The sequence below is a fragment of the Triplophysa rosa genome, linkage group LG16 (genome assembly GCF_024868665.1).
Source record: "Triplophysa rosa linkage group LG16, Trosa_1v2, whole genome shotgun sequence".
In the NCBI taxonomy this organism is placed as follows: domain Eukaryota; kingdom Metazoa; phylum Chordata; class Actinopteri; order Cypriniformes; family Nemacheilidae; genus Triplophysa; species Triplophysa rosa.
Genome location: NC_079905.1, coordinates 2,752,477 through 2,772,498, shown reverse-complemented (window position 1 = coordinate 2,772,498; position 20,022 = coordinate 2,752,477). Strand labels below are relative to the sequence as shown.

General features: G+C 38.9%; 1 protein-coding gene across 1 annotated transcript; it reads right to left on the bottom strand.

Moving 5' to 3' along the window:
- Positions 1 to 5,684: 5,684 nt before the first annotated feature.
- Positions 5,685 to 13,708, bottom strand: st3gal1l (ST3 beta-galactoside alpha-2,3-sialyltransferase 1, like). Its single transcript, XM_057354578.1, has 7 exons — positions 13,576 to 13,708; positions 11,647 to 11,982; positions 10,667 to 10,860; positions 8,788 to 8,967; positions 7,660 to 7,705; positions 7,376 to 7,495; positions 5,685 to 6,959 (listed from the first exon to the last, which is right to left on the bottom strand). The coding sequence occupies exons 2-7, from the start codon at positions 11,929 to 11,931 to the stop codon at positions 6,792 to 6,794; spliced, it is 993 nt and encodes a 330-aa protein (XP_057210561.1). The 5' UTR covers positions 11,932 to 11,982; positions 13,576 to 13,708; the 3' UTR covers positions 5,685 to 6,791.
- Positions 13,709 to 20,022: the final 6,314 nt, after the last annotated feature.

Sequence of the window (20,022 nt, the reverse complement as noted above, 5' to 3'; positions counted from 1 at the left end):
AGCACACCTGTCTGTAATTATCAAACGACCCCGAACACCTGGATAAGATGGTTCAGGGGTGTTTGATTGGGGTCGGAACTGAAATCTTCTGGACGGTAGCTCTTCGGGGTTGGAGACCACTGGTATAAGTTATATGTTAAATATGCAACATTGTGGTCATGTGAGACATTAAATTTCTTTGTATGTCCCACATATAACAGAATGACAATAAAACTAAGCTGACTTGAAAGTGTACACTCTGTACTTTTCATATTTAAAGAAATAAAGGTGGTCTCAAACATCATATTATTCCCCACCAGTTTTCACCTGTTAACCTGAATCAAACACACACTGAAATAATACACTTATTACTTTTTTGTGATTCAATTTGAAAAAGGCTTCACAAATCTTGAGTGTGTCTGATGAGGTGTGGTGTATGTGGTAAGCACGCATTAGAAGAACGACATTGACACGTGTGATGCAGTAACAGCAAAAACTCTTTTACTGAACTTGTTCTGAACTACTCCAACATTCATCCACAAGGGAGCAGCCCTTCACCATATACATACATTACAATTCCTCCCTTCTTGGATTAACCATACAAAGAACATTTTTATCCCCCAAGAAATATACAAAAATACGTCTCCAGCACAACAGTTTTTTTTTGCTTTTTTTCCCAATTATAACATAATAACATCCATGTTCAGTTACCTTAACTCAACACATTGTCACCCAACATACTGGTACATACTGTAACATGACTACAAATCAAAACTCTGTGGAGGTTTCCTACATCTCTCAGGATAACGTCTTTGAGAACTTACAGTATTTGTGGTTCAGACACAACTGAATTTGTCACCTCAGCAGTGCTTACACGATGATCAGAGTCATTCCCTTCGACTGGGGCAGAAGAAACAACGTCAACAACATCCTCTTTTTTATTTGAGTCGGAAACCGGGGAGGAAGCAGATTTCACTTGGCAGTCCACTAACTGTTCTGCATGACGTATCCAGGTGGCTTCTCCGACTTTCACTGCATATGACAAGGGTCCTGTCCTGGTGACGATTGTGCCTGGCTGCCACTTTTCCATCCTGTAATCTCGCGCTAAGACTTCTTGACCTACTCTGAATGTTCTTGTAGGCCTGTCCTTAATGCTTGCAAATTGTTTGTTTTCAACATACCGCCTCACATTAGGTTTGATGAGATCCAGGCGAGAGCGCAAGTTCCTTTTGAGAAACATCATTGCTGGAGGTTGGCCAGTAGTGGCATGTACTGCATTTCTGTACATGAATAAAAAGTTGTCAATCTTGTGTTGTAGGGGAATGTTGTCGTTGTCATTGTCCATGGCTTTCATTGCTTTTTTAAAGGTCTGCACAAATCTCTCCGCCAAGCCATTCGTGGCAGGGTGATATGGCGCGGACGTGATGTGTTTGATGCCATTCTGCTTCATGAACTTTTGAAACTCATCAGAGATGAACTATCTTCCGTTGTCCGTACAAATCTGCCCTGGCAACCTGTTTCTGGAGAATATTGTCCTCAATACAGAAACAGTTTTTGCAGAAGTGGTTGTTTTCATTGGAAGGACTTCAGGCCACTTAGAGTGTGCGTCCACAGCAATGAGAAACATTGAGTCTTTGAATGGCCCTGAAAAATTAATGTGTACTCTTTGCCATGGTGTTGAAGGCCATTCCCATGGATGAAGAGCAGCTAGCGGTGGGGAGTTTTGAACCTTTTGACATCCAGAGCAAGCTTTTGTTAAATACTCAATCTTTTTGTCAATCCCTGGCCACCACATGTAACTGCGGGCCAGGTTTTTCATTTTTACTGTGCCCAAATGTCCCTCATGCAGGGTGTCCAGCATTTTTCTGCACAATTTAGAGGGAATCACAACACGTAATCCACACATTAAAGTTCCTTGACACACCGAAAGTTGGTCTCGTCTCGACGAAAATGCTGGATAAAGTGAGTTTCCATGTTTTGGCCATCCTCTGACAGTAATTTCGTAGATCTTGGATAGTGTTGGATCATTGCGGGTTTATTTCTGAATCAGGGCATTTGTAACTGGTAGCTGGCTTCTAATTGTTGTGTGAAATACATCAGCCGGATCCACTGTGTCTGAGCTCTCCGTCATCTGTAGTGGTAGGCGTGATAAGCCATCAGCATTACAGTGTAGTTTGGTGCTTTTGTATTCAATGTCATATTGGTGAGCACCCAAGAAAAGTGACCATCGCTGCAGCCGTGCTGATGCCATTGCCGAGACACCCTTCCTACAGTTGAAGATTGAGACCAGGGGTTGGTGGTCTGTGACCAATGTAACCCTTTGACCATACAGGTAATGATGGAATTTTTTTACACCCCAGACAAGGCTGAGTGCTTCTCTGTCTATTTGTGCATAATTACGTTCTGCCACTGTTAATGATCTGGATGCGAAGGCTATAGGTTTTTCTGTGCCATCTGGAAACTTACAGTATGTGACAGCACAGCACCAATTCCATATGGTGACACATCACACGCAAGTCTAATAGGCAAGGATGGATTGAAGTGCGCAAGCACTACATCAGAGGTTATGAGTCGTTTTGTCTCCTTGAAAGCTTGCTCACAACTGTCTGTCCACTTCCACTGTGTTTTTGTTTGTAACAATGCATTTAAAGGATGCAGCACAGTAGAGAGGTTCGGAAGGAACTTGTGGTAGTAGTTCACAAGTCCTAGATATGATCGGAGCTGAGAAACATTCTGCGGGCATGGTGCATTTAACACAGCTTCAAGTTTATCCTGTGACTTGTGAAGACCATCTTTGTCAATCACATGTCCGCAGTATGAGATCTGTTTTTTGAAGAACTCACATTTTTCTTTATTGGCTCTTAGTCCATATTCACTTAGACGAGTCAGCACCTGTTGTAAGTTCTGTAGGTGTTCTGTGTCATCTTTCCCTGTCACAATGATATCATCCAGGTAACACTGTCTTCCTGGAACGTCCTGTAACATTGGTCCATTGCCTTCTGCCACAAGGCTCGTGCTGAGGCAATTCCAAAAACAAGACGGTTATACTGGTAGAGCCCTTTTTGTGTGTTAATGGTCAACAATTTCTTAGAACTGTCCTCCATCTCCATTTGGAGGTAGGCTTGAGCAAGGTCAAGTTTTGTGAAACATTCTCCACCAGACAAAGACGCAAATATATCTTCAATACATGGTAGGGGATACTGTACTGTATGAAGAACAGGATTGATAGTTGCTTTAAAGTCCCCACAAATACGCACGCTCTCTGCCTTGTCTTTTTTTATCACTGGTACTATGGGAGTTGCCCACTCACTCCTATCCACCTTAGTTAAGATTGCCCAGCTCTGCCTCCACCTTCAGACGGAGTGCATAAGGTACTGAACGAGCCTTGAGGAATTTGGGAGAAATGTCCCTTTTCAGTTCAAGCCTTGCTTTTATGCCTTTAAGTGTTCCGATCCCTTTCTGAAACACTGGTGCAGCGTTTTCAAGAATCTGAGCAAGAGTCTTTTGTGCATCTTTGCTTGTGACGTGAGATGACATGTTCAGGCTTTTTATGGCATGCCAGTCTAATGGTATTTTTCTCAACCACTCACGTCCAAATAATGCTGGACCCTCAGTCTCCAGGACGTACAGATCCAACTGCTGCGTGTTCTCATTGTACTTTACATCTACTTTTAGTTTCCCTTTTGGAGACACTTTTTTACCAGTATATGTCTTCAATATCACTGATGTCTTTTGCAGCTGTAGTTCTGGGAACATTTTCTTGTAATCAGCTGTGGAGATGACAGATAAAGCAGATCCAGTGTCTAACTCCATTTTGAGTTTAACTCCTGACACTTCTGGAGTGAGCCAAATGACTCTACGGTCTGTCTCATTGATACTGTATAGTTCAAGATAGGAGAGATCATCGCTATCTGAGCTTGTATTTGTTTCATTTTCAGTCACCTGATGCACATTAGTGGCTTTACGTTTTACTTTATGGGTTCTGTCTTTGTGTGTCTTCCATTTGGCTGTTTTGCATACTCTCTCAATGTGCCCCTTTTTATGGCACTTTCTACAGTTCTTATCCTTGAACCAACATTCACTTTCATCATGAGACATTTTTCCACAATGATGACATTTTTGATGTTAGGTTAATAAACTATGAAGCAATCCGTACGTATTCGCGCCCATCACACTCAGCAAAACAGCCGCTTTTTTTCATCTGCTACTTCATTAGCCTTACAATACTGTGTATTGTATATGTATATGTGTATATGTACTTTTCATTGAACGTTACATTCTATTACATAGCAATAAAACTCCGCCCAAAACACAATAGAAAATGTAATGGTTTCCTTGTAAATACCATTATGAACCTTTGTTTATGCATTAAAACCAAAACTAAATTCCTATTACAACTAATAAATCCATTACATTTTCTATTGTGTTTAGGGTAGGGTTCTATTGTTTTTTTTTATTCTTAATAAAATGTAGTGAGTGGTGTGAAGTAATATGAGACATTAAATGTTGATCAAGCAGACTGTATATTATAAAAACTATTTCTTCACTTTACTTCTTCTTTTATCAGGGTCACTATGACCAGTTAACATTTTCATACCTGAATATGAATGAATGAATAGCTTTTATTGTCATTGCAGGCAAAGCAAACAATGAAATTCTTAGAATACCTCTAACACAAAACACAAGACATAAATAAATATTTGTAATATAATACGTCAAAAATGCCCTCTGGCACCAAACACCAGGACTTCCAGACACAGAAGCAGCTTCTTCTCCAAGGCAATCTCCCTCCTAAACAGATAACTGCTCCTTAAGAGCAATATTCCACTTTCACTACTGCTATAGTGTGCACTATTGTGCCTTATTATATTTACATTTCATTTCTACATGTACATAACACTACCTCTACTTACAACATTATCCATTTGCACAATACAGTACCTACAATCTGTTAATATGTAAATTCTACTGTATACTACCCTGTACAATGTCTCTTATATGTTATTATCCCCCATTTTCTGTATAGTCTTTTATTTTATATATGCATATTTTAGAATCTTTTAGACTGTAAATCTTATTATATTTGTGTTGTCATTTTGTTGAATGTCTGTAGAAGCTTCCAACACCACAGACAATTCCTTGTGCGCAAGCACACTTGGCAATAAAGCTCTTCTGATTCTGATTCTGAAAAAAGTGCAAAAAAATTGGCAAATCAGCATTTTGTCTAATCACTGTAAAATGACCAACAAGGTAATAGACCAGATTAGGGAGATCTTAAAGTGCAGAGAGATAGCAGAGTCACATTTGAACACATGGCAACAGTTCAAACAGACCGTGAGTGAGAGCAGTCTCTGGTGATTCTCATACATAACAATAAACCTTTTTTAGACACTCACTTTGCTTATTTCTTGGAAGTTTTAACTTTTTATCAAACAGAGCTATCCTATAATCTAATATGCAATGATAGGTTTTGATTAACTCATCTTATTTTTGTAAACAGCTATCATGCATGTAGAGTTGTATAGAAATGTTTAACATTTTCATGAACTTAACATTTAACAACTTTCACATTTTTAGTGCAAACAAAGGTGCAAAATTGTATCAGACGTGCAAAATGAGCTGCTCTCACTATGAATTTAAATGGGGGCTATGGTTAAACCTCCCTTGCTGTCAGCTTTGCAAGCACACACACACACGCACGCACGCACATTTTAATATTTTATTTGAGTCCGCTTAAAGGAAATCATTTACAGGGACAAAAATATTTATAGATACAGATAAATGCATATCCACTCAATCATGGACCAGTGTTATACAACAAATGTACACAATATTAAATATACAACTCAGTTGTTAGGGATATAAATAACAACGTCTCCGCCATATACCGCGGCTGCCTATAACCGCAGACACAGCACAGTACTTTGCTAAGTGCTTGGCCCTCTTTTTAGACATTCCAAGTCGTTGAAGTCCTCTTACCACCAACCTATGTACATGTCCCAAGCTGCCAAATATAAAAACAAGCAATCAACCCCGATAACCCATCTCTGCAATGATGCTCAGAAGAGGTTGGTATTAAATCATTTTAGTCATAAAAAAGCTTTATTCAAACTAGAGTCAAAGGTACACGCAACCCCTAAAACAAACACTTCTTTACACTCCTCATTGATCACAATAACATCTGGTGTATTAGCAGATAAATGGGAAAATACTTCAGCATTACTATTATTGCATTGAAACATAGAAGGTTTTACACAGGAATGTTTATACATTGTTACTCCGGGTGAAAGGAAGCTTGATATGTCCTTTGTTATAACATCCACTATTCTGTCATGGCGTGCTATGTACATCCCCTTGTAAGCATGCACAGCCATTTAAGATATGTGGCAATGAAGTGTAGTTCACAGTAGTGAAACATCTGTGTACCCCTTTCCCAGTCTTTTATATTTTATTTATAAATTACATTATACTATTATTCCGTTTGTATTTAATATTAGAAGATATATAGTTAACCAATACAACAAATTAACTTTGAAGATTGGTGAAGATCAGTTTATGGCACATTCAATTTGCTGGAGGTAATTTTACTGTGATTGACAGTTTGCTTTGGGGTAATTTATATCATTACATTTTCTCTCTTTTTCTCCAGTGAATGGATCTGAATGAGTACTTCAGAATCAATTCATTCAGTATAAGTAAAGTTTAAGTATATTGTAAGCCTACTTTATGTATACTAATATCAGTGTCCTGTCTTAACTTCCAAGGGTCAATACTGCTACATTTGGGACTATATTGGCCCTCTTCATTTTGGTTCATGTCCAACCCTTGAACATCACAATCCTCTTCTCCTGCTCAAGTCGAAGGATTGTCTGATATTCAAAGTCTCCCGCATGACTTTCATTAACATACAGAGTCAACGTTTCATCAAAATAATGATGCCACTGTCCAGCTTTTGTAGCTCCAAACCCGAAAACATTCACCTGTGAGAGAGAAGGAGTTCATGTCTTCATCATTGAAAAGAGCTTTAGCGCACGATTATGTTCTCACGGAATAACTTGTGCATTTCATCCTTTCATATTTGAGAAAAAAGAAAAAGAACAAAGAGGCGATAAATGTAGTAAATCTTGAGTTACAGTAAATAGTGGAAACTGCATCCTGTTCCTTCCCTTTATCTTTGTCACTGGTCCAAATATCACACATCCAAATTAAATTAATATTTACAATCCAAACAGAGGCTATTTGTTTTTGTATAAACAGCTTGTACTAAAAACCTCAATGGTGATGTGAACGTTAAACAAACCTCACTCCACAACAAAACCAATGTCACACTGGAATCACAACATACAATTTCTCGAGAAAATATTTGTTTATTTGAGACGTATAATGAATGTTTTACCTCATCACAGATGTGCAGAGCGAACATCAGCGTTAGGAAGCCTGTGGACGGATATCTTCCGTGACTGTCCGTCCAATTCACATAAACATATTTCATAAATTCTGGGTGGAGTATCATCACCTAAAGAGAAAAAATAACAAGACCCTTGTGAAACACTCTTGTGAATGAACTAATATAATGTTGTGATCTGGTATAGTTTGATTTCTCCTTCATCACATTTGAACAAAAAATCATTTTCTGTTGTTAGTAAATGTATTTATTTGAAGAAAATATGTGCTGATCACCTTGTCCTTATTTGCCTGTATTGTGGATGACACGTTCATATATGTTCTGGGAACGAACAGAAGAGACCAAATCAAAACGTTAACTTCAAGTTTCACTTCAAATGAAATATCCCTGTTGTTGTTTTTTAATAATTCCTCTTAAATGACTTAACAAACTCATTCATGGTTTTATGGGTAAACCTACAGCAAGATGGTTTGTTTTAAAGCTGATGTTACAATACTTTCTTTTAGTCTACTGTAATACAGACAACTATAGATTTACCAAGTATAGTGTCATGGTTCTAGTCTCGGATAGTCTCGGATTTCCTGGTCCTGAGGCAGAGCCATGGCAAAGTCTTTGGTTATGTGTGGAGAGAAACATATTATTGTCCTTTTGACAATAATATGCGTTCTCTCCAGTGTCCTGTCATTGGCCCCGCCCCTCTGGTTTCCTGTATTGTTTCCCCGCGGTGTTTGATTACCCTCACCTGCCCTGGGTCGTTATCCTTCATTTGTCTTCCCTATATAATACCCTCATGTTTCATTGTCTTGTTGCTCAGTCATTGTACTCAGTTCGTCTTGTTGCTCGGCCAGTGTTTCCCAATAGTGCCTGTTCCTGTCGTGCTGTTTCACCGTCAGTCTAGTAAGTGTCCAGTTTAGTTTGTCTAGTGTTGTTATCTCCGTTTAGTGTTAGTTAGTCCTCGTCCTGTTATTTATCCTGTTTGTTCTGTTCTGCCCCATCGTGGGTCTTTGTTTTGTGTTTTGTATTGAATAAATCTTGTTTTGTTAACCCCTTAATCCCCACTGCCTGCAATTGGGTTCTTCCCCTGTATTTCATGACATGTAGTTTAAACTCCTTGAAAATGTTAACGTGTCTCTGTTGTGGGCGGGTGTATCTGATTGGCTGCTTGACAGTCAGTATAGTTCCACCCCCAGGCCGAGACAAACGTCATACAGAGATGTTGTTGTTAATGTTTTTGATGACAGATTAGTGCACAGGCATATAAAAAACCCACCTCTGCAATAATACATTAAAATATAAAAATAGTCGTTTTTGATTTCATGGTTAATTTCACTATGAGAGCCTCCCTTGGTTCGAGTATAGCATTAGATTTTAGACGTTCTATCATTAGAATCAGTAAATCTTACTTTGTGATGTTTTTAGTGGTGAAGGCACTGATGAGCCACTCTATATCCAGCATCTTAAAAGGAGAAAGCACCAGGTGAGTGGAGTTGTCCACATCCACAGAGCTCTCAGGGTACATGATCCTGTGAGTGGTTCTAGAACCCACATCCTTCTCAAAACCTCCCGTTGGACCCTTATTTATCCTGAAGGAAAACACACAGCAAAACTTGTTATTGAACTGAACTTGTCATTAGAAATGCAACATTTTGAGAAAAGGTTCAAATAGGAGTTATTTTTTTTACCCTTATAGTGGCATCCATGCAACCTCATGCTGAATATTTATGTTGGCTTGACAGAGCCAACATACTGTTCTTTGTTCTAAGCGTATTATTATTCTTGTCATTCCCAAAATGTCTGACTGCTACTCCTCCTAGAGCTTTCAACATCCATCAAACTTTCCACAAACCTTCAAACTGGTCTGACTTGATATGCTATATCTCTTCTAACTGATCCGGGTTCTGGTTTTCGAAAACCGGACTCACCTAATTTCCCATAGACTTAACATTGCGACAAACTTTGACGTTCATAACTCAAAGTGAGGATGTCGTAGAAACTTGCGAGTTACCACGTTTGAAGAAGCTGGCAGGCTCTGTAAGAAATTACCTCACAATGGGGTGTAAGTTGCACCCCTGGGGCGTAACAGCCCCCCAAAATTCCCCATTGACTTATAATGGGACAGGAAACATGCCCATATAAGGCGTCATACCTGTCCCATGTTGAATAACTTCGCAGTACAACCACTTAGAGACAAGGGGTGGGCTCATTTTACTCAGGCAACCAATCAGTCTTTCAAGATCATCATGACACTCTGAAGCCACGCCCATAGCAACCATTTACAGGAACCTAGCAACTGTTCCCATAGACTCCCATTATAAAAGAACCAGGTGGATATCTTTGCAGCACAGTGTCATAGAGACAAGGGGGTGGGCTCATTTGGCTCAGGCAACCAATCAGTATCCCTGAAACTTCATTAAGCTATGAAGCCATGCCCATAGCAACAAAACATGTTAGCCTAGCAACCGTTTAGCAAAACGGGAGTTGCTTCGTTTCACTCATAGGTTAGAGTATTATCAATTGCAGATGCCAAGCCACGCCCATAGCAACCAAACAGGTTAGCCTAGCATCCATTTAGCTACACCTATATCTCTGCATCAGAACATCATAGAGACACGGGGGTTGGTTTGTTTCACTCATAGCTTAGAGTATTATCAAGTGCAGATGCCAAGCCACGCCCATAACAACCAAACATGTTAGCCTAGCAACCGATTAGCAATATGTATATCTCTGCATCAGAACATCATAGAGACACAGGGGTTGGTTCGTTTCACCCATAGCTTAGAGTATTATCAATTGCAGATTCCAAGCCACTCCCATGTGTCGTTATAATTATGCTAGTAACATGCTAATCATGCTAACAACATACTAACCCCGGTTTTTACACACTGGGGTCACGTTATTTTTTCCATCATGTTAGAAAAAGTTTAACGATAAAACCTTTCAAACTATTTCAAACTCTTCAGGACAGGCTTTGTCAAGCCAACATAAAGTTTGTACTCGAACTTTACTATCTAGTTTCTATTTGATGATAGCATTCTTTGTAAAGAACCAAAGACGTTTGTGTTGTTTTTGGCAGGATGAGTTGTGCTTCACTCTTTAAAAAGCAGGTGCTACAAAAGCTTCTTTACTGCAAGGCCATAAGAACCATTTTTGTTTTTTCTTTCTTTTTTCAAATCTAAAGGACCCTTTTTCCACTGCAAAAAAGCCTTTTTGTGGCCTTTTTCAAAAAAGCCAACACATCAAACATCAAATTAAAGTCAGATGTAAGTTTGTGTGCAATTGTACCTCACGACAAAGTCATTGGAATCTATGAGAGGTCCATAATGGGATCTCAGCAGGTTCCCGGAGTTCCCGACCACAGCGCAGGTTCTGCAGCGGTCTGGACCAGCATCTGAGTAGTGTTCTTTATCCGAAAAGAGCGGAAACAGGTTCTTCACCACGCTTGTGTAGTTGGCAACACTTGTTACATTTTGTAGACCCTGTGTGGTAGTTAAAAATGAACATAATGATAATAATACATTATTATTTAGCAGTGGAATAAAGAAATGCTCTAATGCTTCAATTGTTTACTATTATTGTCTATGTGTTTTGAATCATGTCATGTTATGTTTGAATCTTTTGGCCCTTGAATCTATCGAGACATAATAGCAGTTCTAAAGGCAATAAATGAGCGTCGGTTTGACCTACTGAACTATATAATCACACAAAAGACGTTTTTCAAGCCATTGTCTTCAAGCCATTGTTGTTTGTATAGAGCCATGTTCAGCAGTTTACACAACTGAGAAGAAAAGAACAGCTTTGCTGTCATGTGTGAAAAAAACACTTGGTGGTTTTAATAAATTGATATTAATAACTCATAATGAGCTGTTGACACCTTCTATATGAAAGAAATGGCAGCAAAAGGCTAATCTTGACTCAACCACATGTTCCAGTTTTCAGCTAAACATCATCAAACATTTATAAGTCTCATCTTGTTTAGACGTTCATTTCTGCTTTTACTCTCCCGATCCATTCTCACGGAAAGCATGCTGGGAACTGCTTGGAAACAGCCCTGCCCATCTTTAACCATAAATCTTCCATACTGTATGTTCATCTTTTTTTTACATCTTTCGGTCAATGAATGCATGTGATCCACACGACTTAAACTAATGTGCAATTAACTGGCTTTTAAAGAATAGCATGTCCTGGGAAGTTTATCAACAGATTTAAATGTTGCCATCTATTCCCGTTTACGCGGAACTTCATCCAAGTTTCAGCAAACTTACCTTCCACCACCCGAAGACGTCTGCGCGTAACTCGCTGTTGCTGCTGTTGAGCAGCAGATGGACTGTCGGTTCGTAACGCGCACTGAACCCGTCCGCGCGTCCCCGGTCCAGCGCGCAGGTGGCACACGCGCACGGAGCGGGCTCGGACACATAACGAAAATAAGAGTTATAGGTAAAAATCACCACTGAGTTTTGAAAGTGAAAACAGAACAGGACAATAGTGGAGCTGAGGAGAAAAGTCAAATAGCGGTGGTGATGCCTCAATGTGCGTAATACGATCGCCATCTCTGGAGTTTGGAGTCGCCAGAAATTGGGAACGCAGAGTTATAAGTAGACCTACGGAGAGAAAGTTGTGTATGATGATTCATGAAATAAAACGTGAAAGTTGACAAATTAAATAATTAAAATTAAGCTGTAGCCCATTTATTTTTAGCCTTTTTGTATTTTAAGCTTTCCTGTGGCTCAGTGGCATGGAGCTAGCATGCCAAGCTCATGGGTTCGATCCCAGGGGATTAGAAACAAATGTATGGCAACGCATTGTATGTCGCTTTGGGTAAAAGCGTCTGCCAAATGCATAAATATAAATGTATTCGTCTATACTTAACATTTCAAATAAGTGGAGAGACTTTGAGAATGGTGTGCTTTAAGAAATGCGCATCCTGAGACGCCTTTGAAAGTCCAAAACGCTGCTACATTCAATACAAAAGTTATTCCCGCGGCTCATAACGATTGACGTCTTATAAAGCGATTTGATCGGTCTGTCCAAGAAACTTAATGTTATTTGCAATGTTATAATCGGCAATCCACAGCCACAGGCAGCAGGTCTTGTGCCCTTGAATGTAACTGCAGGAAGAGTACTACACCACGCGAACTGTTGTCTCAGATAAGGAAAAAACGATGTTGTTTTTATTACTGCATTCATTATGTATGATTTAAGCAGCAATATTTACAAAAACAGCTGTTCATCTCCCTCCAGAACTTGCACTTCAAAGGATCTGCCCTCATGCGTGGGGCACATATGCGATTTCACCCGAAGATTATAATAGCGTTCAGTTTCTTGCACAGACCGACTGATTCGCTTTATAAGACGCCAGTTTAACGTCAAGGGGCAGGCATTACTTTTGTGCTGAATGTATCAGCGTTTTTGACTTTTTTATTTGACTTTCATTAATTCAATATCTTCATAAATATCTTCTTGAAAAAACAACAACACCACCCACATCTTGGCAAATCCATTTCTGGGTAAACTAACGTATTATGGAATATAAAATACAATTAAAAAGACAATATCCTTTTTAATTAAATATCATGAAAAGGTATATATACTGGATGCAATATTTGTGTGCATGTTTTAATATATGACCTGTAAGGGACAGCAACAAAAACAGTACAAAAGGAACAAAATGCAATAAATAACAGAAATACAAAATAACAGAAGAAATTATGATATGGGAAAAAACTGGCCCGCATCCTATTGATACTTTTGGAATCTGGCTTCAAAGAAAAGTAGTTGAAGACCCCTGGTCTAGACGTTCCACATAGAAAAAACTACTAGACTGCATTGTGTTTTAACCTTACCCTAGTATACTACAGTGTTTACTACAGTTATCAATGCACTACAGTTAATACTACATACTATAGTAAACATTAACAAAGAGCAATATTACACCATGCCACAGTTTACTATAAAGGCTAAAGTTACAAATGTATTATTATTAATGTAGGCTAATTAAGTTACATATTATAGCTGACAGTAACTGGAAACATAATAATTTGTCTATAGGATAATGGTCTGTATCACATCCAACATTATAGTGAAGTCCTATAAAGTCATGTCCGCTATACCATACACTGACAACTCAATAAATCAATAAGCTTTCTCGTAAAACCTTGCACATATGCATCTAGCCCATGTTCAAGTTCACTCACCTCCTTTGATGTTTGACAGATTTTTCAAATCACTGGAACCATTTAACTCCTGGATGACATGGCATGACCCTCTTTTGTTCTGTGGGAAGCAAACACTTGAGCCGAGTGTTTCATTGAGAGCTGGTTTGTGACTTCACACTTCTAGTCGATCCGGTTACTCCACCTGTTGTGTAATGGGGCCTGACTGATCAAAGATTCACATTTTAAGATGTTGTAATGTTAAATGAGAACTGTAAAAAAACACCTATACAACAAAACGCCAAACCAAGTCACCCTGAAAAATTCAAAAAACATTTAAGGTCTTGAACTAAAGTTCAATCAAAATGGCTTTTTTTTAACAAAATGGATTTTATTAAACTTCATTAAAAAATTGTGATTTGGGGATGGTATGATGTTATTCTTGTATGTGATTTTCTAGATTTTCTATGAAGAATTGAGACTATTGTGTAACGCTGTTTTGATGTGATTTGTAACTTTCATGACACAGCCCCTCACAGCACCCCCATCCCCTCCACCTAGAATGAATAAAGTATTTTTACAGTGTAAAAATTTAACAATTTTAACAAGTTAATGATATTATTAAAAAGTCTGTTTCAATTTGAAATGGTTTCAAATAAAAATTTTCCACTCTTTTGGATGAGTATATACTGTATTTACATTTACGCATTTGTACGAATCTCTCCGCTCGCACGCCGATTTCCTTTGCTCATGCACAAAACTGGACGCGCGCTTTCAACTATACGCGGCTCTCTTATGAATTTTCTCTCCTCTCGCTCAGTGAGCGTGTGCGCACTCAAAATGCGTGCCGTGCGTCCACGAATCCTTTGGTACTCTTGCTCTCGAGAGGTCCTCCTGTGTGTTCCAGGCATTATAAGCTGTCAAAAGTAGTCAACCAATCAGGGATAGGCTTCCACGGCGGGCCCGCGGGCCACTGATTGGTTGACTACTTGCAACATTTGTCATTAACATAATGCCATAACAAATGGGCTATGACTTCAGTTTTTGCTGCCTGTGGCTGGTGGACAAGTGTATAGGGATACTGTAGGTGTGTTCCACTTCCACTTCAAAATAAAGAAAGAATGACAGACTATTTAGGCCAAAGTAGGGGTTGACAAAATCTTATTATCAGGGACAGTGGCTTATGTAACAGTCCAGTAACATTTTAGAGGAGTCATGAATTAAGACATCAATTTTAACCCGAGCTTTTGTTATATAAGAGAGAATTGTATTCAAGCGAACATCCTGTAAGTGTCAGAATGACGTCATAGGTTGAACACCACCTCCACAGAAGAATATAAATGACTACTTCTCTAGCCCCGCCCACAGGTAGAGCGAGCAAGCAATAAACATGCCGTTAAAGATCACAAAATATTGTGCAGTGCCTGGTTGTGGAAGAACACAGTCGCTGCATAACCTTCCTTCGGATTCCGACATAGTAATGCATGGTTGAAGTTTATTTTTAAAGACGTTCCTGCTCACGTGGGTAAAACATTGAGCGTTTGTTCGCTTCAGTTCACCGCGGATTCCTTTGTGAACAAGGCCCAGGTCGACGCTGAATTTGTGGAGAGACTAAAATTAAAAAGTAGTCAAGCATCAATATTGGATCTGATAGGCATGGCGCAGCAATCTTATGTGAGTAAAACATATTTGTACTATGCGTCACTATTGCTTTGTTAGAGATCGCTTGATATGCCCTGATAGCCCTATTCGCATGGGATTAGTATTACCTGGGGACCGCTAGTCATTTGTAATAATTGCAGAGTTTGTCTGTGATCTTAATCAGTGCTCGAATTGAGTCAAGTCTTATGGGGGGTACCAAACTTCCCAGCACATGCATATTCTTTTTTGGTGGGGTTTAGTCTCGCAATATACAATTTTTACAAAATACACAATATATTTGATCATAATATGCATAATTATGTTGGCTTGACAGAGCCAACATACTGATCTTGTACCTAAGCTTATTATTATTTTTCTGATTCTTCTTCTGATCCCCCAAATTTCTGACTGCTACTTCTCCTAGAGCTTTCAAGCTACATCCACCAAACTTTCCATAAACCTTCAGTCTGGTCTGACTTGAGTTGCTACATCTTTTCTAACTGATCCGGGTAGATCCATAGACTCCCATTATAAAAAGTCCATATGGATATCTTTGCAACACAGTGTCGTAGAGACAAGGGGGTGGGCTCATTTGGCTCAGGCAACCAATCAGTATCCCTGAAACTTCATTAAGCTACGAAGCCACGGCCATAGCAACAAAACATGTTAACTTAGCAACCATTTAACAAGACCTATAATTCTGCATCAGAACATCGTAGAGACACAGGGGTTGGTTTGTTTCACTTGGGACTTGAAGCATCATCAATTGGTTTCTACTAAGCCACGCCCATAGCAACCAAACAGGTTAGCCTAGCAACCATTTAGCAATACCTATATCTCTGCATCAGAACATTGTAGGGACACGGGGGTTGGTTCGTTTCACTCATAGCTTAGAGTATCATCAAATGGCAGATGCTAAGCCACGCCCATGTGTCGTTATAATCATGCTAGTAACATGCTTATCATGCTAACAACATACTAAGCCCGGTTTTAACACACTGGGGTTACATTATTTTTTCCATCATGTTAGAAAAAGCTTAACGATAAAACCTTTCAAACTATTTCAAACTCTTCAGGACAGGCTTTGTCAAGCCAACATAAAGTTTGTACTCGAACTTTACTATCTAGTTATATACTATTTATTGAAAACAGGCTTACATAAAATAACAGGCTTCTTTTACTGTATTTTGGATCAAATCAATGCAGGCTTGGTGAACAGAAATGACTTTTGAACAGTAGTTTATTATTTCCAACAGAATAACTCTAGCATTATTTACCAATGTAGTATTTACTATTTTCCTTAAAAACAACTGGATGACACTTTGTGATAATAATGTTTGTTCCAAAAGACTTGTCCTGTCCTGCGCTTAGCGGTCTTTAGACGTGGGGCGGGGCGTTAAAAATGTAAAGATACATAACAACTATCCCATAAACAAACTTAATATACATTATTGTAAATAATTAATTCACAAAATTTAGCATATTCATTGCATGAATTTAATCACATTTGTCATTATCATTTTTACTCAGATAAAAATATCTGAGGCCATTCCAGATGGCGCCCAGCATTGTCCAGCCGGTGCCCAACCTAGTCCAGCCGGTGCTCCTGCCGGCAGCCCAGCCATTATTGCCCCAGCCTTCCCATGCCATGTCTGACTCTTCTCGTCCTGCCTGTCCATTACACCACCGCTCAAAGAAAGATTCCGCTACCACACCTAGCTCTTCCCGTCCTACCCCTCCTCCCCGCTCTAGGAAGCAAGCCCCAGCTCCTCCTAAGTCCCCGCCTCTTGTCCCACCCAAGCCTAGTGTTCCCAAGTTTGGTCTGCCCATTCCTCCCCCTCCCCTCCCCTCCCCTCCCATTAATGTTTATTTTGTTGTCCAACCACAACCCCATTTTTGTTATCTTCATACTGCCATTAGTTTGTTCTGTTCTGTGTTTATGGTGTCTGTCCTCATGTCTGTCGGTCTTGTCATGTTAGTGTGCTCCCTTAGGGAATGCCTGGGGGTGTTCTTTAAGGGGGGGGGTTCTGTCATGATTTTCGAGTCTTGTGGCAGGATCATGACAGACCCACGTGTTTAATGTGGAGAGGAGCATGGCTTTGTTTTGACATGCCATGCATTCTCTCCGGTGTCTCGTCTCTTGGCCCCGCCCCCTTGTTTCTCCATTAGCATCCCATTAGTGTTTCATTCCCCTCACCTGCCCCATGTAATCTTCCCGTTAGTTTCCCTTAGTGTTTGATTCCCGTCACCTGCCCGTCACCCCCCATTTGTCATTATTCCCTAGTTAGTGTTCCCCTTATAAACTCCCTTGTTTCACTATCCCTTGTCGGTTCATTGTATGCCTTTTCGTGAGTACATGCGTCATGTTGTCTTGTGGATTACCCTGTTCCTGTTTACCTTGTTCCTGTTTGCCATTCCCTAGTCGTATATTGGACTTATTATTTGAATTTGAACATTGTTTGTTTTGTCCCCCTTGTGGGAAGCTTAAGTTTGCATTCTTGTTTTGTTAGTCGTGTTTTCCCCATCTTGGGTTTTTATTTTATATTAATAAAAAGTTAAGTAAGGGTTTGTTAACCCTTCGTCTGCCTGAGCTTGGGTTCTGTCCTATACCGTGACAATGTAAATGTAATGGATTTAATGTTTATGATGGGAATTGTATTGTATGGATACTTGTTGTCTAGTTGTACAGTATGTGATGGATTATATGTGGGATGGTAAATCCTCTTGGAATAAAACCCAAAACACACTACAAAGAGGAATTTAATAGAAAAATATAATGCTAATTCACAAATTCATTGTTTTTTTTTCAGCAGGGATGGTATTTTCAGTAAAACCACTGTATCCACAAATGTACAATTTTCTCTATATAGTAATCGTACTCCTATTAAGCTATTTTTAGTAAAACCACAGTAACTAAAAAATCACCATAGTTTCATTGTAGTAGCTATAGTTTGTTTTTGTAGTTTAACTATGATAATACAAATGGTAATAAATCCAACAAACACATGGTTTCTACACTTTACTATATACAAGAACCTTACTACTTACTGGTAAATTGCTGCTAAAACTGGTAAAGGGAATATACAAAAATACAAAACTGTCATGATAAGTGAGGTGTGGAGAACCCAATTGCAGGCAGGCAGTGGTAAAAGGGTAAACAAAGACTTTTATTTAAATAAACAAAACAAAACAAATACCCACGAGGGGGTGACTGACAAGATAAACTAAAATACAAAACTACAAACCAAAAACTTCCCTCAAGGGGGACAAACACGAGAACTAAGGTAATAAACAACTCAACTTACATATAGGGACGCACAGAGCAAGACAAGGTAGGAACTAGGGGAACAAGAACACAAAGCACATCAAACGCGTACAGATACAATGACAGAGCACAGGACAATGAAACATGAGGACTATATAAAGGGGAGGAAATCAAGAGGGAACAGGTGTGAGACATGAACTAATCAACAAGCAATAACGAGGGATACAAAAGGGCGGGAACACAAAGACCGGAGAGAGTATCGAAGACCGAAAGGGTCAAAAAGACTCTCTCCACACATAACAAGGGATCCTGCCGTGATTCTGTCCCATAACCAAGACAGACATGACATGATGAGGTAGAATCACGACACAAAACACTGCTCATAAATACATAGGTCTGGGGGCTAATGAGGATAGGCTAAATGATCACACAGGATTATATATAAACTAAACATATATATATATACTGTATATGCTAAACATTTAAAGCTCTTAAAGGAGTTGCTCACTGCAAAATTTGCCCCCACTGACTTTCCATAGTAGGAATAAAAATGACTATGGAAAGTCAATGGGGGTAAATTTTGAAGTGAACTACTCCTTTAATACAACTGATACTGTGAGCTACTCAGTGTATTCAGTAGGTTGCTTCAGAGGCACAAGGTATACGACAATAAAACAATGCACCACTGACATAAAGGAAATTTACCTTTAATACTTGGGTACTTTTAAAAGCACGTACTTCTGTACTTTTGCTAAGTAAGAATCTGTCTTTGCAACTTTTACTTGTAGTGGAGTAATATTTGACCAGGGCTTCATTTAGTTTAGTTTTTCCTTTTAAATTCTGCTATTCTGGAATCCTACTAACAGATGTAATTTTCTCCCTTTGTGATGCAACAACTTTAATCCCAACCTTTTTGAATTATTTTTGTAGAAAAAAATTAATTATACTTATTTTACATGTTTATTTAAAGACATATTTTACCCCAAAAAATACTGTCATCCTTTTTTCACCCTTATGTTGTTCAAAACCTGTATGACTCTTTCTTCTGTGGAATGCAAAAGAAGATATTTTGAGAGGCGTCCCAGTGGTTTTGTTAAGGTCAGTGTTGTTTGATTACTAGCGTTCCTTAAAATATCTTCATTTGTGTTCTGCTGAAGAAAGAAAATAATACAGGTTTGGCATTACATGTGGGTGAAAAAATAACGAAAGAACTCTTGGATGAACTATTTCTTTAAATTTGTAAAAGTTTAATTTACATAAAGATTATTTTCTAAATGCATGACTGAATAAAGAAGTACAAGCAGTTTGAGACCGCAAGAGCTAGATAAAATGCAAATGACAACTATAATAATACTTATACGTTTTAATTTATTTAGGATTTCTCACTAGTCAGAAACATAATCCATTGGTGTTATGTCACAGTTTCAATGAGTTTACTATTATTCTAAACATCGAGTTAACATGGTCCTCAAACTTCTGAACAGAACTGTATGTGTACCTTTAAACTCAATCTGCTTTTAAAAACACACACCAAGGTTTCTTATGTTCATTTTTACATTGCTGTTAGAGAATGTTCTGTAATG